Genomic DNA, 21,647 nt, shown 5'->3' with positions numbered 1-21,647 from the left:
GAAAGCTCGGATCCTGCCTTTTATTGAAACCAGCGGAGGACCTCGGGAGGAGGGGGCGGGAGGGGAGGAGAAAAGGGGAGGGGGAGCGGGGTCGCGGGGAGCTGTCCGTCGGCATTAATCACGGGTCCGCTTTGTCGAGAGGAGACAGCGCCGGTGTGTGCAGCGCACATGTGCCGACGGCCGCTCTCTTCTCTTCTCCTGGGCCGGGAACCTCACCTGCACCGGGCGTCCCGGCCCTGCGCGGGGCCCTGCGGAGCGCGGAGAAGGCAATGCGGCCGCGGAACCCCGGCACCTGAGCGGCCCGAGGCCCGCCCGCAGCCGCGCCCGCAGCTCCCCGTCGGGTGCCCTCGCCCCGTCGCCTCCGCGGGGTTTTCCCCTCTCCCTTCGCTTTCTGTCTCCTTCCCTGCCCCCGCCGCACCTCGCTTTGAAGCATGCGGGGTGACAGTCTTGAAGCAGGTTTGTCCCCAGCTCGCTGGGGCGGGTCCTCGCTCTGACAGCCGGCTGGGGGCACGGCACTGCGGCACGGCTTCTGGGCACAGCGCCTGGCTGCAGGTTTCCATGTGCTGCTCTGGCTGCCCTCCTCGCGAGCCCTTCGAAACATTTTTGCATAAAACAACATTTTGAACATGCACTCCCGCACATCGACAAACACATCCGTGGCGTATCGGACTGTAGACGTGAGTGCGGTGCGCCTACCTCCCTCCTGTAAGTGACCCTTTGGATACTTCGGGGATTTTCTTTCTTCTCTTTGCCCGTCTTCCTGACATGTATTTGCCTTTAGTCATCAATCGGGCAGAAGTTTTTCGGGGCGATCTCTGCGGGAGAAATCTCTATTCATCTGAAGGAGCCCCATGTCCCCTGCTCTGAAAATAACATAATATATTCAGTGCAGGAGTGCGTCTTCGGCACAAACGAGCCTAGAGCGCAGCCCACATCCTGGTCCTTATTTCCCGTGAATCGGGCGTTTGTATCCACCGATGTGAGTGCTACTTATTCCTCGCTGAACAAAAGTCCCCATCAGCTCCCGAAGGCGGAACCCCGGTGGGAGCGGGGAGAGCGACTCGCGGTGGGCTCACATGGCATGAAGGGCAAACGGACTGCAGGAGCAGGGAGCGGGTGGCAGTGCGGACAAACTCTTCCTCTTACAGATGCTTCCAGCTCCTCTCGTGGGGACATCGCGTTCTCCTCTTCGGCTGCCCATCTCCCATCCCCAGAAGAATGGGTGCATGTCGCAGCCCACCCGAATTCACCCTGCCCCGCTCCTCTGCTCGGAGATGCAGCTGGAGGAGTTCCGTTGTCGCAATTATTATTATTATTTTCATCATCATCATCATTATTATTATAATCACCATAACTTTTTATTATTGTTATAAGAGATCCCACCACCCGAGCCAGTTAGCATAGAAACCCTCCCGTACACATACATTCATTCCTCTCCCAGGTGTTGGGATGGGAAGAAGTATTTTGGCTGTGTTATAGCTGATGCTTTCCCAGCCAGCTTCTTTCCCAGTGTTCTATCCGTGACGGTACGATCCATCTCACCCTTCCATAGAGAAAGTAATACTGCATTTCTTCTGCATTCACAACCTTTCTAATGTCCCTCCTTGCAGATGAAATGTCCGGCTGCTGAAAGAAAAAGAGAGAAAAATTAAAAAAGAAAAGAAAAAAAAAAGCAAAAAATAAAAAGGAAAAATAAGAAGGAAAAATAAAAAGGAAAAAAATCAGAAGACTGTGAAAGGAATAAAACCCTAAGTCCATAAAGATGAAATGTAACGAGAATGTTGAATACATAACGCTGCTATATAACAGTTTCAATTAGTTGAGTAAGTCCTCTGTAACGTCTTGTAAAGGTGTAAGGACACGTTTACAGTATAAGCAACATAATGTTCTCAACTGTACGAGTTAATTATTTCCAGATTTCCTTTTTTTTTTTTTTTTTTTTTTTTTTTTAAGAAGAGGTGAGTTTCACAAGTAAAGGCTCTGTCCGGGTATAAAACAACCGATGCATTTTTCCAGCACTAAACATTACGAGTTTGTAATTAAAAACGGAGGACAGAACGGACAGCTAAATAAACGGACTTGGGGATTTTAGGGAGAATTTTCCCGGGACCGTTCAGAAAGAAGGGAGCACTCTTTTGTCTAACGCTGAGCTGCGGTTATGGCGATCGTGCCTCCTTAGCGCAGAGATACGAGAGCCGAGCAGCGCCGATACAGAGGGCGATAACGCCGCCGGTACGGCCGCGGAGCTAACGCGCTCTGCGCAGCGCCCGGCTGCCGGGCAGTGCGGAGCAGAGATTCGGGCTCCTCCATCCGCAGCGCTACCAAACGAAGCTGAGCGAAGATGTTTGATTTCTTCTTGAACGCTTCCGAACGCCTCGAAACGACCGCTGTAAGGTCTCCGGCGTTCTGCAAGGTCGGTGCATAGCCTCGGCTCTCCCTGGTGGCTGCGTTACGCTTCTTCCCCTCGATGCCCCATTGCTCCCGCGGGGACCCGTGGGACATCACTCAGCCGGCGGGGCCGAGGGGCAGAGCCCAGCAGGGAGGCGCCGTTGCCCTTTTTTGCTTTCCTCTCGCCGCGTCTCCAAGGCGGCCGTTCGCTCATCTCCGTCTTTGTGTGCCGTGAAGGTCGCCGGGCTGCGAGCGCTCGGTGCCCGAGGAATTGAACTTGCCCCCACTCCACTGTGGAGACGAAATTTCACCCTTCCTCCCTGTGCGACTGCGCTGCCCGCTGGAGCCCTCTGTTTGTAGCTTGAGCCCACCTCCCTCCTGCCGGTTCTACTATAGTTTCCCCGGTATTTCTGCACATTTTAATTTCCTTCAGAGCGGGTGTAAAGACTCTGTGGGTCAAACCGGTGATGAGAACGTTTTTATTTTTCTTAAAGGATGGGATTTCCCATGCTTGGGCCTTTCCTGCAACAGAGCCCAGGACCTAAGGCTCCCTGTGAAAGCTTTGGCTTAACTCCCTGTGCTTCACTGCTTCCAAGCATATACCGAGGCAAAGCAAGTATTCATTGGTAAAAATCAGCGCAAAAATTAGCTGTCACCGATTGATTGCCAATAAAAAGGCCCACAAATCCCCCTCACTTGTACATGTTAACCAAAAGTTGTCTGATTTAAAACCAGGTGCTAGCGGCGGAGCAAATAAAGAGTTCCAGATTTCTATTAAACAGACATCATTTGCTGCACTTTTTGTTCACGAGGAGCAGCTCACCTTGGGCTCACATGCCGTGTCCTCACTGTGGGGACAAGAAGGAAATCCTGCCGAGGATTCAGGGAGAGGTTTAAGCACTGAGCTGGGAGCTTGTCAAAGGTAAGGCTTTCTGAGAAGGAAACACTCAAATGCGCCGAGTCATTGGCCAACTAGAAATTTTTTAATTTTACGATGTTTGTAATTCTATGCATACATATGTACGTGTATGTACATCCCAAAGCCTTCTCTAGATTTCTATGGGTCACTGTATGCACACACTGTATGGGTCACTGTATGCACACACGCTGAGGGAGGCAGAGCGGCGCTTAAGAGTGAGGAAGGGTTTCTGAGTCCTGTGAGGAGTCTGAAGGTACAGTGCAGAACTAGAAACCTGGGAGCCATGATTCTTGGTTTAGTTTTGTTTTCCTTTCTTTTTTTCCTTTTTTTTAAATTTTCTATTATGATCATTGTTTTCGGGGAGCTCATTGTTTTTGTTTTGTTTTGTAGTAAGGTAACAGGAGCAACGAGTTTCTAATCTCTATTGGCAAAAGCATATTTTCACTTCTGAGGGCAAGAAGAACGGGAATGTGTCTCTGACCCGCACCGGGAACATATATTGTTCTAAAGTAGAAATGTCAAAGTAAAGTCATTTACCACCTGGACGTCCTTGACTTCGGATGATTAAAGTTTAATCCGAGGTGTGTGCACAGCTTTACCGTGTTATTTAAACACATCAAAGGTCATAAAGGGATTCCAATAGCATGAATCGTACATCTCTGTGGAGAAATCTGTGTTTCATCCCAGACTAAGCTGCACAGAGCTCGTTAAAGAATGAGAAAATGAAGAGAAAGAAAAGGGGTTGGAAGGGGGAAAATGAATATGATTTGCACCGAGGATGGCAGAGTTCAAAGCGGCCGGAGGGTCGCCCACTCGGGGGCTACGCTCGGGCAGGGCAGAGCCCTCCGCAACCATTAGCTGCACAGACATCTAGCGGGAAAGCTTCGCCATTGCAGCCCGCCCTCCTCGGCCCCTGGGCAGGCGCTTACCGGCTCTCGACCGCCCGGTTCCGTCCTCTCCTCCGGCCGCTTCTCCCCGCCGCCGCCTCCCGCCGAGAGCCGCCGAGCAGCGCGGAGCGGGCAGCGAGCAGCGGGCAGCGGGCAGCCCCGTGGAGCGGCCCTCGCTCGCCCCCATTGGAGGCCGTCGCCGCCACCCGGCCCCGCCCGGGACCTGCCCCGACGGGACGGGCCCCCCCTAGACCAGACCAGGCTCGGCCCCGCTCCCGCGACCCCTCCGCCCGCCGCTCTCCGCGCGGCTCTGCCCGCCGACGCGCTCGCTGTGCCACGGGAGGTGCTCCAGAGGCAGGCGAGGCTCTCCCCCTCCTTCCCTCCCTCCGTCGCTTGTGCCGCCGGCTCTGTCGCTGTTTACCCTTGCGATAGGCGATGGTTATCGATGAGCGGCTCGGAAGCAGTCGGGGCGGGCAGGGAGCTGCTCCGGGAGGGGCGAGAGATTGTCTGGAGACCCTTCTGCTGCTCCTTGGGCGGCGGATGTGGCCGGGAGCGGGCAGAGGAGGCGGGGAGGGCTCTAAATCGCGGCTAGCGTCTACCTCGACCGCGGGTCCGGTGAGAGAACGGGGTGTCCCAGGAGGGAGAGGACATGAGAAGCTCCCCTTAAGGGGTGACACATGCTGGCACTTGAGCCACCGACCCCGTGCTGGGGGGATTCCAAGTGTCCCCTTCTAGCAGGTGATCTATTGGTCTCGACGAGCGTTGCCAAGCTGCAGCGAGTCCCGCTGACGCTAGAATTGATATCATTTCCCTCGGAGCTATGTGGGTACACATTTAGGGATCTTCTCCCGCTCCACCTTCCCCCCCTACACGCCCCCCTCCCCCCCCCCCCCCCCCCCCCCAGGATGTTCACCTCCAGCTTCCCAGCCGATACCTCACTGTTGTGTAGCAGCTGGGACACAGGTAGTCCCATCGCCTGCCCAAACGATGAAGATGCTCAGGTGTGGGCTCAGAGATCGCCACCTTGGAAGGACTCACACTAATGCTCTTCGACTCCACACATTCTACTCTGGGTTTTGGTTTTTTATTCTTCCAGGCAGGGCTTTCCCTGTCGTCTGGTTCCTTCACTGTTTTAAACAGAGATCCCATTTTTGTCCTCACCTTATGTACCAGAATCCACTTCAGATCCCAATTAGCCCCCATCCTCTTTCCTTTTCCCTACCTCTTGCCCTTCCCTCACCTGCAGTCCCCAGAGGCTGCCAGGACCTGCGGGGATGAACCACACCTCAGAAAGTAAAACCATCCCTTCGATACCCAGATAGAGGCAGAGACATCTTGTTGCGAGCACACAGGTTTGAATTATTAGGCTATAAATTTCGTACCGTGATAAAAGCTTCAGCTGCGTTGTTCAATATTAAAGGTTTTGGCAATAGCATCACTTGGTCTTTTACTTCCTTTTACCCCTGCCTCGGACTACATTCCCCTTTCACAGATTTCTAAGAAAATCTTTCATGTTTTGTTTTAATATCGCATGTATACATTTCAGGTTTCTCAGCCAGCATACAAATAAGAATGGACATATGGCAGGAGCATTTGATGTTTGCAAAGGGGCAGAAGGTACTTGCTAACTGATTTCCGCTGTGGAATTATATGGGATTCTCTTTTTCTATATAGGCAACTTTCATGTTAGCTGGCATATTCTTGCTCACAGTTTTTAAGGTTTCCATCCTGTGGTTATAGTAAAAAGTATATATAGTACAATGTGTCTCTCCTTCTCTCCTCTCCCAGTAAATGCAACTTCATCGTAACTCTCTCATTAGAGCATTGTATGCCTAATGATTTCTTCACAGCGGCTAATTGTTGGGTTTTGGATTTGGATTTGGATTAGTTTTGTTTTTCTTTTTTCCCCTTTTGCCGTGGTTTTGCCATCCTCCTGAGGATGCGAACTTGATTGAAATCTAATGGTGAAATGCCACAGATAGCGTAGCTTTTGGACACGGTGTTGTCCAAACTTCAGGGGGAACCTCAGCAAACTTCTGACCTCTCTTTTAGTGACCCCCGGGGTAGTTACAGACCCGGAAACACTCTCCCTCCAGCCTCCCACTAAAGTTAATGGGTCAAACAAGCTCCCTCTCCTTTATTTGCCAAATATTTACATCATCCAAAGTACAGATGACGTGTCCGTTCGTGCCTTCATCACCTCACAGCAAAATTATTCCTTCTAGGCAAAGCTTTCCAAAGGGTTATGGGAGCGCGGGGCTCTCCTGGCAGCAGGTGGGCACCAGGTCGGGCTCCGGGGATGCCCCAGCTGCTCCCGGGGCTCTCCCAGCCCTGGCCGTGCCTCTCCGCTCACCAATTCCCTGCCCACTCGGCCGTCACCCCCGGTTTCCCCAGCAAACCCGCACACCCGGGGTTGTCGGGCCGGGAGAACTCGCACCTGGTGAATAAGGACACTTCTGCTGGGCAAAGGCACAGCATTCTACGCGTTTCCTTTGCAACGCGACCTGCGAGATGCAGCTTTACGTTACAACCAGCTGTTATATTTTTCTTTCTTTTCTTTTTTCTTTTTACTATTATTATTATTGTTGTTTTATAAGGGTTGGCAAAGGGCTGCGCCAGGAGATGGCAGATGATTTCACATCGCGGAGAACTCCCAAAGCAACATGGCGTTGTGAGAGAGGATGACAATCGGTAATTACTGGCAGGCTGCGGGGATCTTCCTCGCTCACAATGGGAAGGAAGCGGCTCGGAGAGGGGACACGGAGCTGGCACAGCGGCAGGAAAGCGGCCTCAAGTTGCGTGCAAGAGTCGGCGGAATTTCTTCCTTTAGGCATCGGTGCTCAGGACCAGGGGGCACGCTTGGCTAGAGACGGACCTTCATTGTTCGGCCGCTCGTTATTCTGCATGTCACAGAGGTTGCTACGAGACCACTCCCTGTTCTCTGTGCCACTGTTGGACTAAATATACTTCGGCTCCCGGGACGTTGCGAATTGTCTTCAGAGCGTGGGAACCCCGGCGTGTGCCCTCCGCTCCGCTCGGCCGCTTGGCACCGCCGCCGCTTCTTCTCCCCGGGTATCTCGGGCTGCTCCTGCCGGGCGGGGGCTGCTCCTCCTGCCCGGAGACAATGGTAGAGCCCGGCCCATTGTCTGCGCTCAGCGCAGTGCCGTGCGTGGGTCCGGGGACACGGGTGGGTGGCTGCGCCCAGGTGGGAGGCGCCGTGTGAGGGGTCATCAGGGACCGGCTCACCCCGGCACGTCCTGGATATCCGCGGGGCTCAAACGCAGAGATCTGGGTCGCTCCCAGAGTGAAGAACGTGTTGGAAGCGCAGTCAGCTGTCGGGTATTTAAGAATGGGATTTAGCCCTCAGCAGGGCCACATATGTAAGTGCTTATCTAAAGAAGACGTAAAATACAATAAGCTTTGGAAAAAATTCATGATTCAGCAAAAATAGAGGGAGTAATATATTTACAGGGAGATGCAAGTTATCGGCTAGCGTGCATTTGGCTGGTGTAATGTTTAAAGGAAAATACTGGATAATTCCTGTTTGGAGAACGTGTTCACGGTATGGGTGGAAAAACATTAGTTCCATCTAACATGAAGAGTAGCAAATGTCTGTTGTTATTAAAGGCAGCACGTAATATATATACCTGAGAAATGTACTCTAGGCACTAAAAAGCATTTTCTAGACTCCGGTTTTACTAGTGTTTTACCGAATAAAATTTTAACAGAAATGCGTGTGCGTGGTGAAATGTAAAGCTAATTGGAGAACACGGGATCATATCGCAGTATCGGGTAACTTTCTGCTGGGAGGTGACTGAAGCAGGGAGCACCCAGGGCTTGAGCTGAGGGCACGTAGGCGCTGCAGAGCGCTCCGCCGAGGCCAGCTGGCCGCCTCTGCCCCGCACCCGGTCCCAGATGGCGCGTGGAGCCCTGCGGGGCGCGACCCGACGGCTGTGCCACCCACGCGAGAAGCAGTGGAACACGTGGGGGGCGATGGGAACCCCATTCTGAGACCAAGGGGTGCTCCACTCCCTTACTTTGGGGGAATGTAACATCTCAAAAGGTGAGAGGCATACACACACACGCTGACACTGGAGCGAGCCTCTTCGGTGTGGGGCTGGCTGGTGCTCGGTGCACGAAGGGAGGTACTGGCCCGTGGGCACGGTGGCGGGGCACAGGTGTAACGGGGCCGCCTCCCAGCTCCATGCAGACATACAGGGACTGGGGCCTCGGCTGTCGACCCTCGAGACCACCGGGCGGCTCGACGGGGCCCGACTGGACGGGGAGCTCCGGCTGTGCTTGGCAACAGCACCCACCGCCTCCCAGTCGGGGAAGAGTTGAGGATGGAGATGGGCACGGGGCCGGGCAGGGCGAGCCGTGGCCCCCGAGCCGCCTTCTCCGCAGCCACCTGGCCCCTTGGAGGTGTCACCGAGGCAGACGATGAGTACTGCCATCTACGGAGGGGAAGGACAGCCCCTTCCACCCCCACCCGCCAACCTGCAGTAAACTTGCGGAGTTTTGCCAGACGCAGGGTGGTTTATCTGGGGGGTTGTTTTCCTCTCCGTGGAGATCTCCACTCGTGACTCAAGTAAGCAGTCGCTGCCCTCAGTACGCTGAGCCCCCGTATATCATGGGATATTTCTTAAGACAGCCGCGATGAGAGCCCCGCGTATGTAAAGCCTCATCTGAACGAGGGACTGGAAACGTGAGGAAAAAGAGCTGTTAGACAGACCCAGACATTAGAGATAAACTGCCTCCATCAAGTCAACATTTTAATCAGTAAAACCACTTCTGAAAAGGCAACCAAAAAAAAAGCTCTTGGAGAATGTACTCAAACAGCTGTCTTCCAGTAAAGGCAAACATGTCCAATATTTCCTGTATGATTTCTTTTTTTTTCACTCCTCTTTCTTTCTGTATAGACTACACACAGCCGCTCTCAGCACAGCGAGCCTCGCTGTTTCCCTTAGGTGAAAGTATGGCTTTGGAGTCCGCACCAAAAAATAGACACCTCAACGTCTGCGGCCACTGAATGCTGCTGTGGAAATGTCACAGTACTGCAGGAATGGGGGGGGGGGGGGGGGCGGGGGGGTCTTTGAGGGAACGCTCTCACCCGCACTGTTAAGGAAGGAGCGACTTCAGCTTCCCCCCGACAGCCGTTTAAAGGGAAAGAGAACTGCACAAAGTGGGCCTGAAACTCAGGAGTAACTTTTCCCCCTCTTTTTTTTTTTTTTTTTTTTTTTTTTTTAATTTTCTTTCTGGTAATGAAAAAGGTGGAAGGATACGTTTAATTGTAATCAGGCTGCAACAATACACCATGCGATCATGTGGTAGCAATTATTACACGCTCCCAGCAGAAATAGAGGCTACACCATTGCAGCTCGCTGTACACCGGGCTTATTTTCTGTTTCAAAAGACGTGACCCGCCGATAGATAAGGCAAAAATGAATACACCCTCCAAACTCTAAGCCCAACAATTACCAAGGGACGTTAATTTGAGTGCGTTTATCCATCGCTCTTTCCCGTTCGTACTGAAGCATTTCCAAGGGCAGATGTAACCGACCTGATAAACTGCTGCGGTGGGTGTCCGCCTCCTCGCTTATCGCCATTCGCAAAGGCTAAAATGAAAATGTTCCCGGCTCCCTTTGTGCGGACGGGAAGAGCCGGTTGCGGTGGAATCCTTCTCGGTTTGCCTGGCAAAGCAACGTGGATGGAGGTGGTAGGTGGGATTTACCACTGCGTTCGGGCAGCCCGCGGCCGACAGAGAGGCAGCGAGGGCTGCAGGGCCGTGCGTGCACACGGCAGCCACAGGGAAATCCTTTCTGCTCACTGCCAGAGTGGAGAGACGGATTTCTATGCGTCCAGCCGCCGAATATTAACAGAAAGCATTCGCACCCGCTGGAAGGACACTCGTGAAAAGATCACAGAATAGTAATTAAGCAAACCCAACGTAACCCAGAATGTAGACCTTGTGCGTGAGGGGCAAATCAGGATTGTTCCATTTTCGCTTTAATCGCGTGGAACAGCTCCTGCGTGTTGTCTAGGGAGAAAAAACAACAACACAAAGAGAGGTGACCAGAGGTTCTGTGCTCTGCAGAGATGGCTCCGTGTGCCACACTTCGCGTGAACGGCTTTCGACTCTTTTCGAGCACACCTAATTTATAAGAGGTGGCAGCCTGAGAGTTTGGGTGGACAACACAGATGGGTCCGCACCGAACGTGCGCACAAGGAGCGGTGGACGCCTTTTTTTTCCTAAGAAAAATGCGGGATGAAGTCCTTGGCGAATCTTCCCGCTATTTCCCTGCAGCCCCCCAATCCCCCCCAGTCTGCCTTTTCTTTTACGAATTCTCCCTATTTTGCAGCTCTCTCTCCACCCCCCCTTTCCACCCCCCCGCAGAACGCGGTGGGAGGGAGAGAGTTAAGATGTCCTGCGAACCCCGCTCGTAAAGCTGCTCACTTCCATTAGAAACACATGAATATCCTGAAATACAGAGTGTCTTTTAAAACGGGCTCAGGAATGTTTATCTCCATCCGTGATGCTTTAGAAATTGTGGAAGAAAACAGCGGTGACAGCTCTCCTCCAAGTTGCCCTTCTGGCAGGTAAACTTCAGTCGCTCATGAAAATCAGATTCGATTAAGGATCTCTCCTGCCATCACTTGACTCCGGTGTCTCCCAGGGCTTCTGGGCTCCGTATTTGTATTAGTAACTAAGATCACGCTCTATCTCCTCAATCATCAGCTCAACTCTTTCAGCAGGTTTGCAGAGATTTAGCTCCGGGTTAAACACGTATTTTCAACCATCAGCCCCGATTAATTTTTTTTCCCCACTGCTCATTAATTAGCTAGAAACAATGGGACACAAAGTAAGAGTGAATTTCCTCTGACTACAGCTTTTCTTCCGTCTGCGTCCGACTTTGATTAACCCCCAAGTAGTTCGGCTCCCCTCGGCGGGGCACTCCGAGTGTTGTCACACAAAGGGACGGGACTTAAAAAGCCTCGCAGGTAATCCGTGCTGACAAATCCGGGTTTGTTTTTTATTTTGTTTTGTTGGTCGTTGTTTTGGTTTGGATTTTTTTTTTCTTTTTTTTTTCCCCAAGATTGACATTCAGCCTAAAGCACTTTTTGCCAGTCGAAGTGCAGGGACGTCGCAAGGCCTCTTCAGAAAAACGAGTGGCTCTGTAACTACTGCAGGGAAAGATTTACAAATCATTTCTAATTTCCCGTTTGAGGCCAAAAGCTCGCAGCCCTCGGCGGGACAAGGCTATACCTTCGCCTTCACGGCGTCACGGGCGCGCAGTGGCTGCGTTCAGAGCGCTTATAGGGGGCAAATTCTGCCCTTGGCTTACACCTGCGGATTGGGTGACGGGAATGTGACTCCAGCGCAGCCAGGGGACGCATCTGCCACTGCAACCAGCTGCGATAGCTGCCGCGGGGATGCTGCGCGCTGCGCTGAGACTGAAAATCGCATGAAAATGGTCCGGTTCCGAGAGGATCCAGAGCCTTTTAAAATCCCCCTTGTGATCACGGCTGTCCATCCCCTCGCCCCCCAAGATATTAATGCTCATCTTAGAGGGAACGACTTCACGGATGTTTTTCTCTCCGAGATGTTTTGCGCGCTATGTAAATGAAAAGCGGTTTGGAGGTTTGCATCAGAGCTCCTGGAAAATGCATGCGCTCTGTCCTAGGAGCGTGGTTGCTGTGTCTTAACCTTACTTTGTACGAGAAGAAAAAAAAAAAAAAAAAAAGAAAGAAAGAAAGAAAGAAAAAAAAGAAAAAATAGAAAAAAGAAAAGAAAAAAGAAAAGAAAAAATATCATGGAAGAAGCTTTAGTTTTTTTTCTTTTTTTTTTTTCTTTGTTTTTTCTTTGTTTTTTCTTTTTTTTTTCTTTTTCGGAGGCATAAATGGAATCATTCAGCTCTTGAACCAAGTTCCCAAAATAAAATGTTGTAGAGAATAGCCAAAACCAATCGGTTTCTTCAAGTAAACGCTTCCTTATTCTTGATTAGTTTAGCTAGCACATCCCAAACCTCGTTTTATAAAAATAAAATAAAATAAAATAAAATAAAATAAAATAAAATAAAATAAAATATAAAATAAAATAAAATAAAATAAAATAAAATAAAATAAAATAAAATAAAATAAAATAAAATAAAATAGAAGCTCCTCTAGAATTGGTAAGGAATGAAGCACAATAGTAAGGAATAAATGCACCACTGTCATGGTGAGGGGATAGGCTCAAGCCTATTTTATCCCTGGTGTTCATTACAGGGTCCATGATTTTCGGAGAACATCTGTTCTGCCCGATGCCTTCAGCCCTCACGGTTCTTTTCTGATATTTAATGGCAGATCCCCATTAAGGCAGGAAGGAATTACAGCCCCATGGCTGGGGAATTAAACCCGTTGTTGGGGAGGGGGTTGGAGGGATGAAATAGTCCCCCTCTCGGTGTCAATAATTTATTAAAAGTGAGTCCTGGACAAATTCGGAAGCAAAACAAACGCGTCAGGTCCCATGTCCGACAATAGCTTCTTGGTGCTGCACACGTACCCGTAATTTTGAATGTTTTGAGGGAACGGAACCATTGCAGGGCTCCTACCCGCGTCACAACAACAGGGGAAGGGTACGGCTGCATCCCCCCTCTTATCAGCGCTGAAAAGCGCGGCCCTCTTTCCTAGCGATAAATAGAGCCCTGGCGTTGGGAGAGATACGTGGAAGAGAGAAAAGAGATCTCTTTAATCTGATCTCCCTTCTCCCTTTTGCACACAGAGCTGGAACGGGTCCAAGTGGGTAAACAAAACAAAAAAACAACCACCAAAACTCAGCAGACCGGATGCCTCCCCCACCCCACCCCCCCCAACCCCCTTCCCCCCGCTCCCTCTCCACCACTTGTACAGTTCGCACCGGGACTCAGAGCTGCAGTTTCACACGGCTTCTCCTTCCCGATGGAAGAGGCTGGAAGAGCCGGGGCAGATAAGCGAGCAGCGGAGCTGAGAGAGAGGAGAGCAGGGCGATAGGGGCGGGCTGGGGGGAGGCGAGCTGGGGAGATCGCTTTCTCATGGCTCCCCGCTTTGAACAAATCAGACACATCTTCGGGCTGTGAATGACACTTCTCACATTGGCTAGGCTGCAACTTTCAACTTGACCTTGGCCTCTCGCCGTGTCTAACCCGTATGGAAAGCAGCGCTGCCCCACGGAGCTGCCGCCCCTTCGCCTTTCCCTGCTCCCCCCCTCCACCCCCGCCCCCCTCCCCCCGTCCCGCCGCAGGGCGATGCGGGGAAGCGGCTCGGGAAGCGGAGGAAAACAAACCGGCCCGGTTCGTGCCAGCCGAGCGCCGTTTGCCCGGGGGAATCCACAGGTTTCAGAGCTGGAGCCTGGAAGAAAAGGAAAAATATGCGGGGAATAAATATTTGCTTTTGGCCACGAGGAAGAATGCGGAAAGGAGTACGCTAAGTCAAAATGGGAACCGTTTATTGGCTACAATGAAGGAAGAAAGGGGCTAAAGCGTTGACAAATTAGCGGGGGGAATGACAGCGACTTCAGGTATCCGGCCCATCTCACGTAAAAATCACCTCGAAAGACAGATGAGCTCCGAAGGGCCATTTCCCAGGACCGGCAGCGATGGGCGAAGCGCAGCCCTCGCGGCCACGATGGACGTCCCCGGGACCGCTCCGCGCTGGTCGCGATGCGGGAAAAACAATGCTCCAACGTCAATGGGAAGCACAATAGCATCATAAATACGCCCAGCTGTCAGGGGCTTAACAAAGCGACATGCAACAGCAAAAAAAAAAAAAAAAAAAAAAAAAAAAAAGTTTTCAGGATGGGAGGATCTGGGGGTGCTCGTCCGGCACACAGGAGGGCCGGGAGCTGGTGGTGGTGATGGGATGATCGCAGCTTTGGGTCAAGTTTATGGATAGAGCAGTGGTTCAAGGTTATGAAAGGATATCTGCAGGTCAGGGAAACGCATCCGCATTGATGGGAGATGCGGATCGTATTAAAAGTGGAAATCATTTCACACTAAAAAAAAAATATAAAATCCGACGTTTACCGCGAAAGAACGTAATTTCTTTTTCTAGAGATCGTTCGCATTAGAGATATGACCTTAAATATATATATATATAAAACAGCCAATAAAGCATTTTTCCCAGCACAAAAAGGCGCCGTGGCTCCGTGTGCACACTGTGCAAACCGACGTGAGATTTTACGGCCAAAGACGATTCAAGCAGAATTGTAGGCCCCGGCTTTTATTATCACAGTAACAAATAATACAGCAGAGTTACGACGGAGATCCAGTTAACCCTCCCGCTCCCCGAGCCCATCCTAAAACAAATCAATACACGAAGCAAATCTGGATTTCCCAGTCAGTTCCTCTTATCTGGCTTCGGAAGCTTCGTGGCGAGAGGAGTGGAGCGGCTCTCGGGCGGTGGACGGGCAGGAAGGAAGAGGGAAAACACCCGAAAGGCCCCCGGAGGCTCTGCTGGAGCCTTATCTGAGACCCCGGCAGCGCTGTTCCTCCCGGTCCTCGCGGCGGGGTCCCCGCGGCACCTGGGCGGGGGGGGGGCCGGGCCCTCCCCGAGGAGCGGCGGCCGCGCAGAGCGGAGCTTGGGAAACCGGAGCGGGTGAGGGGAGCTCTTCCCCTCCTCGCGAAGGCCGGAGGGGGCCTCTCGGGTTTCCGCGGCTCCCGGGGCGGGGAGGACCGAGGGAATCGGCGCGGGGGCGAAGCGGCCGCGGTCCGGGGGGAGCCCCGCACCTCGGGCAGCGCTCCGCGGCGACAACAGGGCCGAGCGGCTCACGCCTCGGTGGCGAGGGGAGGAGGGAGGGAGGAGGGAGGGAGGAAGGAGGGAGAGAGGGAGGGAGGAGACGGGGCCCCCTCGCCCCCCCCCCCCCGGCCGCACCCGTGCCCCGCGCGGCGGCCGCCGGGCCGCGCCATGCCCGCGCCCGTGCCCGCGCCCCCGGGCCGGGACCCGGCCCCGCGCGGTTATTGCATTATTTAATTATCTCCACTTTATTCCTTCAGATGTTTATCAGCTGCTTTGCATATCACGTGGGGGCGGGCGGCCCAATGAGGGCCCGCCTGGCGCGACACTGGCGCGTCAGCCTTGGTCAAGTCCCGGAGATTTAGTATCTCTTTTTTCAGTCTTTGGGGCTTTTAAAAAAGAGCCACTAGTCTCAATGCGGAGCGGGCTATGACAGCCTCCGTGCTCCTCCACCCCCGCTGGATCGAGCCCGTCATGTTCCTCTACGACAACAGCCTGGATGAGATCAATAAGAACATGGACGGGTTTCACGCCGGCAGCAACTTCGCGGCGGCTGCGGCGGCCAACCCGTGCCGCAACCTGATGGCTCACCCTGCGCCCCTGGCCGCCCCCAGCGCCGCCGCCTACACGTCGAGCGAGGCCCCCGCCGCCGGCATGGCCGAGCCCGCTGTCAAGCAGTGCAGCCCCTGCTCCGCCGCCGTGCAGAGCTCATCCGGCGCCGCGCTGCCCTACGGCTACTTCGGCAGCGGCTACTACCCGTGCCGTATGACCCACCACAACGCCATCAAGTCCTGCGCCCAGCCCGCCTCCACCTTCGCCGACAAGTACATGGACACGTCGGTCTCCGGCGAGGAGTTCACGTCGCGGGCCAAGGAGTTCGCCTTCTACCAGGGCTACGCGGCCGGGCCCTACCAGCCGGTGCCCGGCTACCTGGACATGCCCGTGGTGCCCACCATCGGCGGCCCCGGCGAGCCGCGCCACGACTCCCTGCTCCCCATGGACAGCTACCAGCCGTGGGCCATCACCAACGGGTGGAACGGGCAAGTGTACTGCCCCAAGGAGCAGAGCCAGCCGCCTCACCTCTGGAAGTCCACCCTCCCGGGTAATCCACCTGCGCTCCTCTCCGGCCCCCACCCGCTCGCCCCCTCCCCGCTCCCGCGTCCGGGTCCCCCCCGGACTCCCCCCCCGGCTGCCCCGTCCCCGCCCCGCCCGCGCTCCCCGGCCCCAGCCCGCCCCGGCGCCGCGGGGATGGCACCGGTGCCGCCCCCTCCCCCGCGCCCGACGCATCGCGCCTCGCCCGCCCGGGGCTGCGGGAGAGGAAACAGCTGAGAGGGACTGCCGGGGCCGGAGCCCGCGGGGAAGCGCGCCGGAGCAGAATTTTCCATAAGCATTGAGGCCGGGACTGCCCCTCGCAGGGCTGAGCCCTGGCGCTGCCGGGACCGGGCCCCCCCGTGCCCCCGAGCCGAGCCCCGAGCGTGGAGCGGGGCCGTCCCGGGACCGGGGAGGGGGGAGGGAGGCGGCCGAGAGAAACCGGCACCGAGCTCAGGGCCGCCGGAGGATGTCCCGAGCGGTCGTTGCGATTTTCTAACGCTTGTCGCTTGGTTTTTGTGTTGCAGACGTCGTTTCGCATCCCTCGGATGCGAACTCGTACAGACGTGGGAGGAAGAAGCGAGTGCCCTACACAAAGGTGCAGTTTAAAAGAACTCGAAAGGGAATATGCTACAAATAAATTCATAACCAAAGACAAACGGCGGAGGATATCGGCGACCACGAATCTGTCAGAGCGACAGGTCACAATCTGGTTCCAGAACAGAAGGGTCAAAGAGAAAAAAGTCATCAACAAATTGAAGACGACCAGTTAATGGATTAACCGTGGAGAAGCGGCAGCTCGGAAGGATCCGAACTTTTTTCCTTTCTTTTTCTTTTTCTTTTTTTTTTTTTTTTCCTTTTTTTTTTTTCAGATTTCAATAATTATTAATAATAATTAAAAAGAAAAAAAAAAGAAAAGAAAAGACAATGAACTTCTCTCAGAACAAGCGATCTGTATCCTTGGAATTATAGCATTTTTTGAGAAAAAAAAAAAAAAAAGATTGCTGTAGCAAATGGTTAAGCTGACAGTTCTCCTGCAATCCCAAGCAGACAGTGTAACTGCCAAACTAAAGCCCACATCCCCCGCCGAGAGAAGCGCTTGCAGTTCAGACACACCATTTTCCGAGCAACTTGTAAGTACTTCGGTGACCTTCCTGTTTGAGAACGCTCGTCGTGGCCACGATGGGAGCTGGTGAACGTCAGGAGCTCGATGCGTACACATAAGCTTGTTTTCTTCCATTGCAATCCAAACTGTATGTTGAATGACTGCTCAGGTAAACCATAGTGAAAAAAAATACAATTACTGTATGTTTTAAAGCAATGCATTTAGTGTTAAAGAAAAAGAAAGAAAAAAAAAGTAATAATAAACCTCGAAGGTACTGAATAAGGATTTCAGAGACATCAGTAATGAAGGAAGCTCTGTGGAGGATCTATCCTGATAGCAAATTAGAACCATCGCAAACAGTGGGGATAGAAAGGGAATTATTTGCTTGGAGATATCTGTTGGTTTTATTATTTTTATTTCCGAAAGATGATTTCTTGTCATCTGTTTTGTTGTTTTGTTTTCCCCCTCAGACCGTACAATAGATCCGTTGTAAAGGACTCTGCCTATTTTAAACCTCAAATGATCTTCTAGAATAAATACTTTAAGTCCCCGGAAATTTGTAGTTGTTTGACTCTGGGTGGATACCAAAACACCACCATTGGCATTCCTGCATAGCTAAAAAATAATCCCTCTGTGGAAAAAAATACCCGAGAACTTCGAACTGAAATACATTTCTTTTTCCCCCAGAAGTATTTTGATTTATATAATCTATATTTTGATCTATAAGTAATTAGTTGTTTCTCCTTGTTTATTGTCTGTTATGAGGCCGCAGTAGGACATTTAGGGATTCTTTTTACAGCACCTTTTAATCCAATCAGTTATTTCAACCAGCACATTATTTTGTTTTTTATTCACTATAAGAAGCTATCGTGTAAATAAAATGACAAAAAATCAGCGCACTGTGAAAATGTATTTGTGCACCCTCATTTTTTTTTTTATTTTATATTTCTACTGAAAAAATGAAAATCCAAGACGTGTAGATAGGCATAGTGGTATTAATACTGTTATAATAAAATAGTCACTGTAATAAAACCTGGAAGAAACAACTCCTTATTTTTCGATACCTACATGCATTCCATGAGAAAGTAAAAAAATATAATGTATGACCTGTCATGGGACTGTAAGATTGTTGCCTTCCATTGTGTAGCTTATGTACAGATACACGTGTGCGTAGAGATGTATCAGTGCCTATTTTACTTTGTTTTACTGATGGAGGATGTTTCTGTGGGAGCAGGCCCGCCCGGTAGCCAGCGTTCCTAGAGATGTGCTGTGATGTTCGGGAAAGCTTTGCAGAGGGTTTAGGGCCAGAGGAGAAAGAGGAGGATGGCACTGGCCTCGCAAGGCGGCCCGCTCAAGGAAATGGAAGCCGGCGGGCAGCCCTGGGGCCGCGGGGGCGATGGCGGAGGGGAAGGTGGGGGCACTGCGGCGAGGCCGGGCCGGGGAAGGCCCAAACCTTGACCTTGAGGGGAAAAACGCCGGTTTGTGACCTTGACTTTTGACAGCTCCCATTGCCGCCGCCGCGGCAGCCGCCGCCATTCGCGGGACGATGGCGCCACCTCGTGGCCGCGCCGCGCCCCGCACCTGGCCGCGCCCGCGCAGCATCCCCACAGCGGGCTGCGACCGCGCAGCACCCGCGCTCAGCGTCGGCCTTCTGTGTCTCCGTGCTCGCGTATCTCTTCTTGTCTACGGTGCGTGAGGGAGGGAGAAAGAAGGCCTAGTGGTTGTGCTCGGCTCTCCCTTCTCCGGAGGTGGTGAGGGAGCGGCAGGCCCGGCCCGGCGTTGAAAATCTGTGTCCGTGCGGTGCGCGGGGCCGCAGCGCCGCGGGTTCGGTCGGGTACAAAGGCAGAACCGGCTTTCGCCTCCCGTCTCCTTCGGTGGTCTGCAGCTCTAATTAGAGTTATCGAGGAACCTTTACGGTACATTTAGAGGGTATCGGATGCCGCTGGCAGTGCAGACTTCTAGACTTACATTTCTGAAATTCAAAGGGCCATACCTCTGCCGAGGGCTTGCTGGCGCTCAGACTGGAGTGTTATGCATCTGTGCCATAACTTACATGGGAAGTACCTGCAAGAAAGCTCTCTGTTTTCCAGGAAGCCGCCGTGCTCGAGGCGTGCTGGAATCGCAGGGCCCGGGGTGCGCAGGGGACAGTTCAGAAGGTGTCAGGCCTCTGGCACTTCACAACACTGCGACATGAGAACATCGATGCACCCATGCAGATGTTTGGAACTCTCTGAGTGGGGTTTCCCCGATTTCAGTGCAGGAACGGCAGGGGAAAACTGGCCATGTGGTCTGTGGTCTCACCGTCGGGCTCTGTACTGGGGTGACAGCGTTATTCCAGGAAGGGACTTGAGGCAGTCCCCATGGCAAGGCTGAGAGGAAGCAGAGTCCACAGAGTCGCGGGGCATCTGTCTGTCAGGGCCAAGCAGAACCCGGCTGGGATGCCAGCAGCATCCACGAGCCCACTCAATTGCAGCTGCCTGCCCGGCCCCCGGCTGATTTTTAGTCGGAGAGCTCCACAAAAATACCATGCTGGGGCTTTTTGGACCTTGGGAATGGGCTCTTCTCGGTTGCACCATTAAAACAGGTCTGGTGATAGCTGCTTGCACGGAGTGTACCTGCGGCCAGCAGGCAGATACCTGAGATAGGCAGCAGGCAAGAAAGCTCATTGCAAAGCTTTCCTCCAAAAGGAACCAAATGGCCTGGAGAAAGGCACTTGTGAACTGCACTTGTTCTCGAACCGAGAGGATAATTCTATTTATTCCGTTATATTTCGCAACCTGTGTAATTATGGCATGAGACACGCCACAAATTGCATGTATTTCAGGAGCTGAGGGGTGATAGGCACGACGCGAGCCCGCGGTGATTGTGAATCTGTGGCAAGAGCTTTTCTTTTCACACCGTGCCCCAGAGCGATAGAATTCAGAAGACCTTGAAAGAAAAGCTCAAAGAGAATATGGCCGACTTTAATACAATAACAGCTTTAAAAAAGAAAGAAAGAAAGAAAGAAAGAAAGAAAGAAAGAAAGAAAGAAAGAAAGAAAGAAAGAAAGAAAGAAAGAAAGAAAGAAAGAAAGAAAGAAAGAAAGAAAGAAAGAAAGAAAGAAAGAAGAAAAGAAAGAAAGAAAGAAAGAAAGAAAGAGAAAAAGAAAAAAAGGAAAAGAAAACAAAGAAAAGGAGATTTAAAAAAAAAAAAGAGGAAAAAAAGGAAAAAAAAAAAAGGAAAAAAAAAAAACCAAAAAAGTGGCGTTGAATCGGAGCTACCGCTCAGAGATTACGTTTTCACACTGCAGTGCTTACCGTTCAAATCTGCTAAGCATTTTTAGACCGTGGATTAGCGAACTCGAATTCCCACTACCGTTCAAATAGCTGCGCCGCAGATATATTTCACAGGGTAAAAAGGGGAGAGCTTGACTTGTGACCGCTGGCAGGAGTAAGGTGACATTTTGGACCGGACCCCCGCTCCCGTGCGAGGCAGCCCGAGCTCTGCAGGAGGAGCGGAGCGGTCGCGTTTCCCCCGCTCACCGCGCGGCCCGGCCGCAGGATTCGGACTCGCGGGCGGCGGAGCGGAGCATCCCCGGGCCCGGTGCGTCCCCGCGGGGCTGCGGTGACCCCCGCTGCCTCCTCTCGGGCTGCGGGACACGGCCCGGAGCGCGGCGGCTCGCTCAGGTGAGTGATGGCCGGGACTGCGGGGCAGCGGGCTGTGCGCCGAGCCGCGGGGATCGCTCGTGTGCTGATCTCGTGGGAAAGCGTGTAAAACACCGCTGCGCCTTCCCACCTCTGCCCGCAACCCGCACCCATCGCCACGTCCAGCGCCGCGTGTTCGGGGCCCTCGGGTGGAGGGGTGTGTGTGTGTGTTCGCGTTATTTATTGCCTTCATTTATCGTCCAAAAGCTGTTGGCACATGCATTTTCAAGTACAAATTGCTGTTGTAGTACGTATTCCCCTCTCACTAATTCGCCGCCAGCGTGCTAAAATGCATCCTTGATATGCTAAATAAGAAAATATTCACCATCGAAAATAATGAAAATAATGAAGCCCCGCGACGCATTGCTTCACGACGTCCGTCCATATACGCGGGCTCGGAAGGAATTAGTATTTATATTACTCGCGTAGCCGGCAATGTTTTAAGACGGTGGTGGAAAGCTCGTTGTCCTGCCTTGTTGTGCGGAGATAGACGAGCGAGAGTTTTAGTTGAAGGCATGGAAAAGTATACATATATACCGGAAGAGGGATTTGGAAACAAAACAAAACACAGAACTAGAAATCCAACCGCGCACAAAACCCAATATTTTCTCGGCTCCCCCAGAAGTACAGCCGTTGCCCGTAGAACTCGATGTGTGGAGGGACGTTGAAGGACAGAGAAGCGCGTTACTACTGTGCAGTGAGAGCCTTCATCGAAACAAGCATGTCAGAGCCATATTTCATTCCCTGTGTAAAACGCGAAATACAATTCAAGATATATTTTTATTACTTCGCTTTCACTTCAAATAATTCTTGCGAGTTTCGGCGGT

The 21,647-nt window shown here is 52.5% G+C and overlaps 1 protein-coding gene across 1 annotated transcript; it reads left to right on the top strand.

Moving 5' to 3' along the window:
* Positions 1-15,372: 15,372 nt before the first annotated feature.
* Positions 15,373-16,805, top strand: HOXA13 (homeobox A13). The gene is given in 3 exon segments (XM_048951399.1): positions 15,373-16,045; positions 16,560-16,636; positions 16,638-16,805. Coding segments are annotated over 3 exon segments (918 nt in total).
* The last annotated feature ends 4,842 nt before the right edge of the window (positions 16,806-21,647 follow it).

This window comes from Lagopus muta, chromosome 7 (genome assembly GCF_023343835.1).
Source record: "Lagopus muta isolate bLagMut1 chromosome 7, bLagMut1 primary, whole genome shotgun sequence".
Classification (NCBI taxonomy): Eukaryota; Metazoa; Chordata; class Aves; order Galliformes; family Phasianidae; genus Lagopus; species Lagopus muta.
This window is presented reverse-complemented; position numbering and strand designations above follow the sequence as displayed.